The 14,505-nt window shown below is 37.9% G+C and overlaps 1 protein-coding gene across 1 annotated transcript in view; it reads right to left on the reverse strand.

The window, feature by feature from the left end:
- The window catches only part of pdlim7 (PDZ and LIM domain 7), a 49,205-nt gene that overhangs the window by 5,884 nt on the left and 28,816 nt on the right, over positions 1 to 14,505 (reverse strand). The window contains exons 9-12 of the mRNA XM_083891140.1: positions 10,597 to 10,649; positions 10,114 to 10,357; positions 9,567 to 9,747; positions 9,246 to 9,366 (exon numbers count right to left, since the gene is read on the reverse strand). Coding sequence (XP_083747266.1) covers positions 9,246 to 9,366; positions 9,567 to 9,747; positions 10,114 to 10,357; positions 10,597 to 10,649 — 599 coding nt within the window. The remainder of the gene's footprint in view (positions 1 to 9,245; positions 9,367 to 9,566; positions 9,748 to 10,113; positions 10,358 to 10,596; positions 10,650 to 14,505) is intronic.

Here is a 14,505-nt window from a genome sequence, read left to right on the forward strand (position 1 = left end):
TTGTGAATGAAACCACTACGCCACACATCCCTGTGAGATTTGGGAGCTCTTGGTGTTTTTCAGTGTTCACTTTGGATGTGGACCCTTAAATGTTGGACTATAAGGGAATTGAACCCATAATCCCAGGATCTCAATGACTGCTCCTTAACCAGTTGAGCTAAGTCCATACTCTTACCCGATCATTCGAACTCCTATTTACTCTTTTTGGTTGAATATTGTATTTAAAATTCAGTCCATGCAAGATTTGAACCCATGCTCACAAGAACCTCAGGAACTTGAGTCATTCTCTGAGTCCCGTGTGCTATCTGTCCTTGTGTGATTTTCCTAAAATTTGAAAGCATTTCAATAATAGAACCCATGACATCAACGTATTGAATTATTAGACAATGTCCGTCCGATACGTGCAGCCAAACAGTTAGTGTAATGGTTTACACACTTGTCTTTGAAGCAGGAGAGCCTGGTTCAATTCCCACTTGGAGCAAGTACCTTTATGCATGCACATTTTCTCCCCATGTGATTGACACATGCACACTGAGTTTCTGGTTGTATGAACATCAACACTAACTTTGCATACACACACAGTGATTAACTGTGGGGGAGTGGTGGTTTGGAGTGGGGAGTGGGGTGAATCTGGGTGCTCGGGAGTGGGGAGTGGGGGCAGTGTGGGGGTAATACACAAACACAGGGAGAACATGCAAAACTGCATGCAGGAAAGTCCATGTTCCAACCGGGATTTGAACCCTGGTCTAAAGGCAAGGTTGCAACACTCTACACAAGCGTGCTCAACCAGGTGAGCTATTTGCACTTACGAGTTTGTTTTTAAAATTTGGAAGCCTTTCAATAATAGAACATGACGTCGACGTGTTGCACTAATTAATAACGTCCGTCCAACACACGCAAGCCAAACAGTTAGTGTAATGGTTTACACACTTGTCTTTGAAGCAGGACACCTGGGTTCGATTCCCACTTGTAACAAGGACATTGCTGCATGGAGTTTTGCATGCAGCGCACGCACACACTCACACACACGGTTAATAAGTTTGTGTGAAAGCAAAGCTAGTGTTGATGGTCATACAACCAGACCTCAGTGTGTGTGTCAATCACATGGGGAGAAAATGTGCATGCATACAGGTCCTTGTTCCAAGTGGGAATTGAACCCAGGTCTCCTGCTCCAAAGACAAGTGTGTAAACCATTACAATAACTATTTGGCTGCATGTACCGGAAAGACTTTATTAAGTAGTACAATACGTCGACGTCATGTTCCATTATTGAAAAGCTTCCAAATTTTGGGAAAAAACATTTAGGTACAAGTAGCTCACCTGGTTGAGCACTTGTGTAGAGTGTTACTACCTTGTCTTTGGACAGGGTTCAAATCCCGGTTGGAACATGGGCTTTCCTGCATGCAGTTTTGCATGTTCTCCCTGTGTTTGTGTATTACCCCCCACACTGCCCCCACTCCCGAGCACCCCACACCCCCGCCCACTCCCGAGCACCCCACTTCCCCCCACTCCACACCACCACTCCCCCACAGTTAATCACTGTGTGAGTATGCAAAGTTAGTGTTGATGGTCATACAACCAGAAACTCAGTGTGCATGTGTCAATCACATGGGGAGAAAATGTGCATGCATAAAGGTACTTGCTCCAAGTGGGAATTGAACCAGGCTCTCCTGCTTCAAAGACAAGTGTGTAAACCATTACACTAACTGTTTGGCTGCACGTGTCGGACGGACATTATCAAGTAGTACAATACGACGACGTCATGTTCCATTATTGAAAGGCTTCCAAATTTTGAAAATAAACTTATAAGTACAAATAGCTCACCTAGTTGAGCACACTTGTTTAGAGCACACTTGTGTAGAGAGTTGCAGTCTTGCCTTTGGAGCAGGGTTGGAACATGGACTTTCCTGCATGCAGTTTTGCATGTTCCCCCTGTGTTTGTGTGTTACCCCCCCACCCCACACACACTCCCCACAATTTTTTTTTCCAGAATACTGTAAATTTTGGATGACATAGTATACTATGACGTTTTTGTCAAATTTTGGAACAAGTTTTTTTTCCAGAAAATTGTACATTTTGGACGACATAGTATAGTATGACGTTTTTTGTCAAATTTGGACGACATAGTATAGTATGTCGTCCAGAAATGGTCCAAAATTGGCAAAAAATGTCATAGTATAGTATGTCGTCCAGAAATGGTCCAAAGTTGGTCAAAAACATCATAAAATAGTTTGTCGTCCAAAATTGGTCAAAAACGTCATAGTATAGTATGTCGTCCAAAATTGGCCAAAAACGTCATAGTAAAGTATGTCGTCCAGAAATGGTCCAAAATTGGTCATAAACATCATAGTATAGTATGTCGACCAAAATTTCACTTAAAGTCATACTGTAGGATGCCGTATAAAATTTGACTAAAAAGTAAAACTATCGTAGGTCGTCAAAATTTTTTGACCATGTCGTCCAAAAATGGTCAAAAACGTCATAGCATAGTATGTCTTTCTAAATTTGACAAATAATTTATTGTACAGAAAAGTGGACGACATACTATACTATGACGTTTTTTACCAATTTTGACCATTTTTAGACGACATACTATACTATGACGTTTTTGACCATTTTTGGACAACATACTTTACTACAACGTTTTTGACCAATTTTGACCATTTTTGGACGACATACTATACTATGACATTTTTTGACCATTTTTGGACGACATACTTTACTATGACGTTGTTGACCATTTTTGAACGACATACTATACTATGACATTTTGACGTTTTTGACCATTTTTGGACGACATACTATACTATGACGTTTTTTACCAATTTTGACCATTTTTAGACGACATACTATACTATGACGTTTTTGACCATTTTTGGACAACATACTTTACTACAACGTTTTTGACCAATTTTGACCATTTTTGGACGACAGACTATACTATGACATTTTTTGACCATTTTTGGACGACATACTATACTATGACGTTTTTGATCATTTTTGGACGACATACTATACTATGACGTTTTTTGACCAATTTTGACCATTTTTGGACAACATACTTTACTACAACGTTTTTGACCAATTTTGACCATTTTTGGACGACATACTATACTATGACATTTTTTGACCATTTTTGGACGACATACTATACTATGACGTTTTTGATCATTTTTGGACAACATACTATACTATGACGTTTTTTGACCAATTTTGACCATTTTTGGACAACATACTTTACTACAACGTTTTTGACCAATTTTGACCATTTTTGGACCAAATACTATACTATTACGTTTTTGACCATTTTTGGACGACATACATTACTATGACATTTTTGATCATTTTTGGACGACATACTGTACTATGACGTTTTTTGACCAATTCTGACCATTTTTGGACAACATACTTTACTACAACGTTTTTGACCAATTTTGACCATTTTTGGAAGACATACTATACTATGACGTTTTTGACCATTTTTGGACAACATACTATACTATGACGTTTTTGACGACATACTATACATTGAAGATTTTGACCATTTTTGGACGATATACTATACTATGACGTTGCTGACCATTTTTAGACGACATACTATACTGTGACATTTTTGACCATTTTTGGACGACATACTGAACTACGACGTTTTTGACCATTTTTGGACGACATACTATACTACGACATTTTTGATCTTTTTTGGACGACATACTTTACTATGACGTTGTTGACCATTTTTGAACGACAAACTATACTATGACATTATGACGTTTTTGACCATTTTTGGACGACATACTATACTATGACGTTTTTGACAATTTTTGGACAACATACTATACTATGACGTTTTTGACAATTTTTGGACAACATACTAACTACGTTTTTGATCAATTTTGACAATTTTTGGACGACATACTATACTACGACATTTTTGACAATTTTTGGACAACATACTATACTACGACGTTTTTGACCATTTTTGGACGACATACTATACATTGAAGTTTTTGACCATTTTTGGACGATATACTATACTATGACGTTGTTGACCATTTTTGAACGACATACTATACTATGACGTTTTTGACCAATTTTGGACGACATACTATACTATGACATTTTTGACCATTTTCGGACGACATACTATACTATGACGTTTTTGCGACATACTATACTATGAAGTTTTTGTTAATTTTAGGACGCATACTATACTATGACGTTTTTGACCATTTTTGGACGACATACTTTACTATGACATTTTTGACCATTTTTGGAAGACATACTATACTATGACGTTTTTGATCATTTTTGGACGACATACTATACTATGACGTTTTTGACCAATTTTGACCATTTTTGGACAACATACTTTACTACAACGTTTTTGACCAATTTTGACAATTTTTGGACAACATACTATACTACGACATTTTTGACCATTTTTGGACAACATACTATGCTATGACGTTTTTTAAATTTTTGAACGACATACTATACATTGAAGATTTTGACCATTTTTGGACGATATACTATACTATGACGTTGTTGACCATTTTTAGACGACATACTATACTGTGACATTTTTGACCATTTTTGGATGACATACTGAACTACGACGTTTTTGACCATTTTTGGACGACATACTATAATACGACATTTTTGATCTTTTTTGGACGACAAACTGAACTACGACGTTGACCATTTTTTAACAACATACTATACTATGACATTTTTGACCAATTTTGGACGACATACTATACTATGACGTTTTTGACAATTTTTGGACGACATACTATACTACGACATTTTTGACCATTTTTGGACAACATACTATACTACGACGTTTTTGACCATTTTTGGACGACATACTATACATTGAAGTTTTTGAACATTTTTGGACGATATACTATACTATGACGTTTTTGACCAATTTTGGACGACATACTATACTATGACGTTTCTGACCATTTTTGGACGACATACTATACTATGACGTTTTTGACCATTTTTGGACGACATACTTTACTATGACATTTTTGACCATTTTTGGAAGACATACTATACATTGAAGTTTTTGAACATTTTTGGACGATATACTATACTATGACGTTGTTGACCATTTTTGAACGACATACTATACTATGACGTTTTTGACCAATTTTGGACGACATACTATACTATGACATTTTTGACCATTTTTGGACGACATACTATACTATGACGTTTTTGCGACATACTATACTATGAAGTTTTTGTTAATTTTTGGACGCATACTATACTATGAAGTTTTTGTTAATTTTTGGACGCATACTATACTATGACGTTTTTGACCATTTTTGGACGACATACTTTACTATGACATTTTTGACCATTTTTGGAAGACATACTATACTATGACATTTTTGACAATTTTCGGACGACATACTATACTATGACGTTTTTTACCATTTTTGGACGACATACTATACTATGACATTTTTGACCATTTTTGGACAACATACTAAAGTATGACGTTTTTGACCATTTTTGGACAACATACTATACTACGACGTTTCTGACCATTTTTGGACGACATACTATACTATGACATTTTTGACCATTTTTGGACAACATACTATACTACGACGTTTCTGACCATTTTTGGACGACATACTATACTATGACGTTTTTGACAATTTTTGGACGACATACTATACTATGACATTTTTGACAATTTTCGGACGACATACTATACTATGACGTTTTTGACCATTTTTGGACGACATACTATACTATGACGTTTTTGACCAATTTTGACCATTTTTGGACAACATACTTTACTACAACGTTTTTGACCAATTTTGACCATTTTTGGACAACGTACTATACTACGACATTTTTGACCATTTTTGGACAACATACTATGCTATGACGTTTTTGACCATTTTTGGACGACATACTATTCATTGAAGATTTTGACCATTTTTGGACGATATACTATACTATGACGTTGTTGACCATTTTTAGACGACATACTATACTACGACGTTTCTGACCATTTTTGGACGACATACTATACTATGACGTTTTTGACCATTTTTGGACGACATACTATACTATGACGTTTTTGACCAATTTTGACCATTTTTGGACAACATACTTCACTACAACGTTTTTGACCAATTTTGACCATTTTTGGACAACATACTATACTACGACATTTTTGACCATTTTTGGACAACATACTATGCTATGACGTTTTTGACCATTTTTGGACGACATACTATACATTGAAGATTTTGACCATTTTTGGACGATATACTATACTATGACGTTGTTGACCATTTTTAGACGACATACTATACTACGACGTTTCTGACCATTTTTGGACGACATACTATACTATGACGTTTTTGACAATTTTTGGACGACATACTATACTATGACATTTTTGACAATTTTCGGACGACATACTATACTATGACGTTTTTGACCATTTTTGGACGACATACTATACTATGACGTTTTTGACCAATTTTGACCATTTTTGGACAACATACTTTACTACAACGTTTTTGACCAATTTTGACCATTTTTGGACAACATACTATACTACGACATTTTTGACCATTTTTGGACAACATACTATGCTATGATTTTTTTGACCATTTTTGGACGACAATCTATACATTGAAGATTTTGACTTTTTTTGGACGATATACTATACTATGACGTTGTTGACCATTTTTAGACGACATACTATACTGTGACATTTTTGACCATTTTTGGATGACATACTATACATTGAAGTTTTTGAACATTTTTGGACGATATACTATACTATGACGTTGTTGACCATTTTCGAACGACATACTATACTATGACGTTTTTGACCAATTTTGGACGACATACTATACTATGACATTTTTGACCATTTTTGGACGACATACAATACTATGACGTTTTTGCGACATACTATACTATGAAGTTTTTGTTATTTTTTGGACGCATACTATACTATGACGTTTTTGACCATTTTTGGACGACATACTTTACTATGACATTTTTTACCATTTTTGGAAGACATACTATACTATGACATTTTTGACAATTTTCGGACGACATACTATACTATGACGTTTTTTACCATTTTTGGACGACATACTTTACTATGACATTTTTGACCATTTTTGGACAACATACTAAAGTATGACGTTTTTTACCATTTTTGGACAACATACTATACTACGACGTTTCTGACCATTTTTGGACGACATACTATACTATGACATTTTTGACCATTTTAAGACAACATACTATACTACAACGTTTCTGACCATTTTTGGACGACATACTATACTATGACGTTTTTGACAATTTTTGGACGACATACTATACTATGACATTTTTGACAATTTTCGGACGACATACTATACTATGACGTTTTTGACCATTTTTGGACAACATACTATACTACGACGTTTCTGACCATTTTTGGACGACATACTATACTATGACGTTTTTGACAATTTTTGGACAACATACTATACTATGACGTTTTTGATCATTTTTGGACGACATACTATACTATGACGTTTTTGACAATTTTTGGACAACATACTTACTACGTTTTTGACCAATTTTGACAATTTTTGGACGACATACTGTACTACGACATTTTTGACCATTTTTGGACAACATACTATACTACGACGTTTTTGACCATTTTTGGACGACATACTATATACATTGAAGTTTTTGACCATTTTTGGACGATATACTATACTATGACGTTGACCATTTTTGAACGACATACTATACTATGACGTTTTTGACCAATTTTGGACGACATACTATACTATGACATTTTTGACCATTTTTGGACGACATACTATACTATGACGTTTTTGCGACATACTATACTATGAAGTTTTTGTTAATTTTTGGACGCATACTATACTATGACGTTTTTGACCATTTTTGGACGACATACTTTACTATGACATTTTTGACCATTTTTGGAAGACATACTATACTATGACATTTTTGACAATTTTCGGACGACATACTATACTATGACATTTTTTACCATTTTTGGACAACATACTATAGTATGACGTTTTTTACCATTTTTGGACAACATACTATACTACGACGTTTCTGACCATTTTTGGACGACATACTATACTATGATGTTTTATGCCCAATTTTGACCATTTTTGGACAACATACTATGCTCTGACGTTTTTGACGTGTGTGTGTGTGTGTGTGTGTGTGTGTGCGCATGTGTAAAACGGTAACCACGCTGCCCACGTCGAGTCGGTACTTTTTGTAGTGGAAATGCAACCTATGCCAAGCTTACTGCTTGCTAATATATTAACTAATGTGTTAATTAAGGCTGAGTAATGCATACATAATGATAACTGTTTACAATATTAAACTTATACTAATGCTAAATCATTTATTAACCAACTTTGAGTAGTAAACATTAACTGCTTATTAATGCATTGACTAATATGTTAACTAAACATACATAATAATGATTGTTAATATATTATTAAACAGTTAATTCATGTTTAATAAATGTACTACCTAACGTTAATTAAAGGACCCTTATTGTAAAGTGTTACCTTACTTTTAAATACTGCCTGGCTTTAATTCAATGTTATGTGTTTGTGCCTTAGTTTGTCTCCTCCAACACAAAAATCCAGATTATTAGGATTTGCACCGCACTTTACCTGCTATTAGATATTAGCACTTGATATAAGCGTTGCAAGTGTGCCCATGGTTAATGGTTTCTTGATTACTTCTTTTAAAGGCCTTATCAATGTTAAAGAAATGAATTTATTGGGCCCACTCTAAAACCTAATGGCTTCTTCATTGGCTTGTACTCGTTACCACCAAATTTAAAGATAACCTTAACTCCACGTTAGAGTGAACTAAACATTCAGGGAGGACTGAGACAAGGTTTATATTATTATAAGACAGAGTTCAGGAGCTTCCTGTGCATTTAAAGGACAGTTTGAACAGACAGAGTTATTTTAGATTTACTTTACAAGCACATTTTGCCCCATGCTCGACAAACACAAAGTCTCCCTGCGTTCTTTCATGAAAGGAGATGATTTGTCTTTTCTTTTGACTCCGTTTTATCTCATTTTCGTTCCTGTTATGTAATGTTCTCGTAGACTGTCAGCTCTGTCATTGAGTGCTGTTTTTTTATTTTATTTTATATATATCTTAACTGCAGTGACAGTGGAGTCTCTCACCTCTCTCACAGTAGGGTTCACCCTCCTCCATGTAAAAAGCTTGGTTCCTGATGGGAGTCTTGCAGGCTGCACACATGAAACACTGAACGTGGTAGGTCATCTTCAGGGCATGCATGATTTCCTAGAAAAAGTAGAAAAATGGGGGTTTTATTATTTTTATTTTGACATTGTACAGCACAGTGGAGGTTCAGCCACATGGTTTCTTGCAAGAAGAAAGAGGCATCTTTAAATGTGCAGTCTTATTTATCTGTTAAATGTCTCTCCCCCCCAGTGTCTGGTGTTGTGTTTTGACTTTGCCAGACTCGATAGAGCAGCTCTTACCCCTGTGATCTTCTTTTTGCACTTGGCACAGTTGGGAGCGTATCGATTATCGTGACACTTGGTACAGTAGACCGACCCTCTCTCCTCGAAGAACCCCCCCTCGTCCAGGACGGCCTTACACTGCGAACACGTAAACTCCTCCGGGTGCCAAGAGCGTCCCAGCGCAACCAGGAACCGACCCCTGAAACACAAACACAACAATAACTCATCAAATACTGTATATATAAAGCAACAGTGCTCCCACTGTGACCCAGACTTGGAGACTTTCTGTGCCTTAATCAGTTGTACAACTTTCTGCAGTGACCAGAATAAGAACTAAGATTTCTCTGTTATCTATAAAATGTGTGAAATGGGATTTAAACGATTTTTTTCAAGTGAACATAGCACTTTCTCCCCTGCGATAACGAGACGTCTCCAAACTGTTAATTATGCTGAGGGACTTCATTTGCTGCAGACATACAGTCAATCATTCGCCAAACATCACAAGGACTTTATTCTTGGACAAACTTATCAATCAAACTGTCAGCGCAGGTTTGTGCAGCCTCACCTGATGATTTTGTTGCAGGCAGCACACACCGGGGTCCTGCCGCTGTCTTCGGGCGCCTGCTGCGCCGCCTGCAGAATGGAGCTGCGGTTCTCCATGGGTGTTGGCTGGGCGAGCTGCTGATGCTGGGTTACAACAGTGCTGGTCTTGTCTGGGCGGAAGCGGTCGGCAAATCCAGGGTCGGTGACCCATGGTGGTCGACAGGAGGGACCTGAGCCGCCTGCTGCTGCAGCTGCAGTCTGTGAGCCTGAGCCAGAGGAAACCAAACACTGTGATTTGTTTTGGAGTTGGAACACTGAGGACTAAGAATAATTTCACTGGTGGGGACGGGAGGGGAGGGGGGGGGGACTTAATGTAATATACATGACGTCTGTTGTTGTGACAGTTTTTGGTGTCATGGTGTTGTTGATGCTCATGTATTGACACTTCAGGAGAATCTATTATCACTGGATGCTGTCTAACGCACCAGCAGGAGCAGAAACTTACCATCTGGTTTATCTGCTGCCTGGGCCTTGGCAGGTGAAGGTGCTGGCTCAAGGCTGTGGGGAGAAATGACGGATTACAAAAAGGTACACATCTCACTCACTCTCTCCCTCAGCCCTCCACACACACACACACACATCTTAGTAACCATGGTTACTACTCAGTGAAGGGGCATCTCCATTATGTTGTGCCCCAGATAACCTTTTGTGTGAATGATCATAAGCATCATGATTACTATTGATCAGCATCAACAGAGAAGCATCGTGAAAAACTAGGCTAGATTTTTAGTAATACAGTCACCTGGAAGATAAGAAAATACACTCCTGTGAAGAAGTAATGGATTGTTCCAATCTGAATTCCATTTTTCATGACTATGCAAGCGTTCGGATATGAAATAAGCCATTTTATTCAAATAACTGGAGCCAAACAACACATGCCAGATTTTGGTTTTTGCATCAAATTGGTTCAAGAATAGCTGCCTCTCTCCTGTGAGCGATAAGAAACCTGCACATCATGTTAGGATTGATTGACATGACTCACAGTCAAGGTAAAATAAATAAATAACTAAAATCATCAAACATGTTATGCTGTCAAATTTGGATGCTGGGTGGTTCCACTTCAAGCCTACATGTGCAGCAGGAGTTGAAATAAAGTTTAGATACCCACAGCATGCGGCACTATATTCAAAATCTTCAAACTATGACTTAGACTGGAAAAACAACTTCTGAGGCTAGATGTCGAGCTCTGGAGGCGTATTATCTTGGGAAGAAAAAAACAAAACACTTCCTTAGGCATCCATCATGTTTACATCATCAACAATACACTAATGAAAGATGATGAAATCTCGTTTCGTTTGCACAGAAACGGGAAGACGTGAAATGAATTACCCTGCACCAGCCTTCATTTATATCAGATGAAGTCTGCCTATCAATTAATTCGCAAAAACAGTAAACAGAAAAAGTTAGCGCGGCAGGAGAAGTTACAGAAACACAGCTGGGAGCAGCATCTCTGCTGGTTATTAAGTGGATTAAACATCCTGACTACTGACAGTGCTGACAGTGCTGGGAATCATTTGTTAACTATAATATTACTGTATCATTTTCTTCATTATCAATTAAACAAATATTCAATAAATATAGCAATAATGTCAAAAAAAAAAGTGCAAACTTTGAGAAATAACACATGAAATTGCCTTGAAAGTTTTACCTCAGATGTGAGAGCTGTTTCTCTGTGGAACTACTTTTAAAACCCCAGCTCACTGGATTTTACAATTTTCGCTCTGGGCAGAAATGAGTCTTTGATTGTTTGATATTCATCATTTAAATTATCTCACTCGCTCGCTCACTCATTGTCTACTTGCTTTATCCTCCACATGAGGGTCACGGGGGGAGCTTCATTGAGTTTCATTCCATTTATCTATTTATTTTATTTATTCAGTGTTTATCTAATAGAAGCGAATATGAAGCGCAAAACAACAAAGAAACAGCAGTGAGGCTCAGAGGTGCACTTTGTTGGCCCCCGCTGAGTAGACAGTGATATAAAAGTGTTTTATCGTAATATTCTTTGAGCTGGTCACAGAGGGAAGACGGGGGGGTGACCGAGAGTGTCTTCTAAATGAAAGATGGTGAAAACCCTGAATCAAATGATGTTTGGATAGAAACTACGGCACACACACACACGGAGTAAAAAGGGAGGGAGAATTATCTGTGATAGAACAAAGACTCACAGACCCCGCGGGGTCACAGATCCGACCCCCGAGCTCCACCTAACAACTCATAAAACACCATCCTGGTCGTCCCCGTGACCGCAGCAACACTCTCTGTCCTCGCTGGCCTTCATGACAACAACAGGTCAGCGGCACTGACTTTTCACGAGGTTTGTTTGGCTGCTCCGGTGAGGGTAGCAGGAGCAAATTGGAGGAACATCCTCTACAGCTGCTTAGTCCCAACCAGGGCAGCCTGGATCGTTTTTTCTTGACATTTTCGGTGCTTTCAAAGCTCTCCTCCTCCACCTTCTGCTCTGGGAGAGGCTCAGTGCTGCAGGTGCACAACTCCAGCATCAGACTGTGCAGACAGGAGAGGAGGGCTTCTTCTTTTTTTTTTTGCCTTTGACGCAGAGTTTTGGATATAGCACCCAGTGGAACATTTCCGTGGCATTTCCTGTTTCGCTCTTTATACCTCTGATTTCAGATTCACCTGTTTTTTCGGTTTTTTTTCTTTCTGGGGGCTTCCTCTCCTGTGGGATGCATCAAACTGAGCGATGAAAGTAGGGGTTGTTTGTTGGCAGCTCAACAACCGACAGAGAAAAAGGAACAGGTTCTGATTTCAGATGGAGCAGGAAGCCACTGACATATGTCACCCTCCACAGTGAGGTTGTGGCAAACACGATGCATACAAAAACCTGAGTGTCACACTAGGAAAAAATGTCAAACAATGGTGCCACGTGTCACATTGGGAGAGCAGAGACAGGGCTTTTATAATTAACAAGCCCTTTCCACCAGTCCTCGTTTCTTATTATTCACAAGGCAGATGCACAGAAATGCATCAGAAATCCTGTTTTACAAATAAGATTCAGAGGCAGAACATTGTTTTTCTTTCTGAACATGCAGCATAATATTTTTCACCCTAATTCATTATATATTCTTTATTTCTCATCATCCTGTTGTTGTTTTACTGTAACTGATAGCGCTGGCTTACTCTGTGCTGTAATATTGTTATGAGTTATTGTTATTTGTTGGCAATAATATTAGAACTCCTTTTTAAAAGTCTAGACCATTGGTTCTAGTGCGGCCCGCAGAAACATTTCTGGCGGCCCACAGTGAATTACAGTTGATAGTTTTAATCCAGGAGCTACTAAGCTTGTTAAATGTTTATTGGACATTACTGGATACAGACCAATAAGTGTAAACTGTAGAACTGCAATCTGGTCATTAAAATGATTACAAATGGGATTTCTTTCTGGGGTTTTTTCTTGGTTTTTTTCCCTTTGGCGGCCCTCAGTCCAATGTTGGGTTCCTAAATTGGCCCTCAGGTATCAAAACTTTGAGAACCCCTGGTTTAGACTCATCAGACTACAGATGTGACAACTATGTTGGTTGGTTGGTTGGTTGCTAAAATTGCGTGTCCTCAAGGACTTCTATTCTTGGACCGATGAGACAAAAAGCTTTACTGTTCATGGACAGAAAAATAAAGCTCTGTAAGACCATATCTACTGGGAAAAACGGAAGGCGCTTGGTTATGTTTTGGAGCTGCTTTGCGATGTGCGGTGTGGGAAGCCTTGAATCGATGCAGGGCCCAAGGAAAATTGTCCTGGAGTAATAAATGTCTCAGTCGCAGTTCAAGGGTCCTCCAACGGGATAATAGCTCAAAATACACAGCTTAAAGCACTCAAAAATGACTCATAAAAACACTGGACTAAAGGATCCTCTATGAGTCCCAATCTTTATCCTTTTGAAATCTACTGAAATATCTGAAAGCTTGGAGAAGGTCCATTCAAAACTTAGACAACTAGTTTGTTCAGAAAGAGTAGTAGTCTACGTGATAAAGGCCAGGATTTCAGTGTAACCACCATAAAGAGGAGTAGAGATGACTGTCGTTTTCATTAAAAAACACTAACTATAATCAAATTCATCTTCCTTTTGTAGGTTATTGTGCTGCTGGTTTGGCAACCCGTGCTGACAGTATATACACACTACAGTAGACCACACTACACCGCTGCAAACTACCCACCTGAGCAGATGCAGACGTCTCATTGCTGCCAACTGTTGTGCAATAAAAGACTTAAAAGGACTTAAGAGTACCATCATTTTTGTCCATGACATTTTTATTTGATTTATTATTTCAAATATTTTTAGTTGAATCAAAAACAAAGCCTGACAACGATGGGAGGCGAAAAAAATGTGTCTGTTTTTAA

The sequence above is a fragment of the Microchirus variegatus genome (genome assembly GCF_963457635.1).
Source record: "Microchirus variegatus genome assembly, chromosome: 6".
NCBI lineage: Eukaryota > Metazoa > Chordata > Actinopteri > Pleuronectiformes > Soleidae > Microchirus > Microchirus variegatus.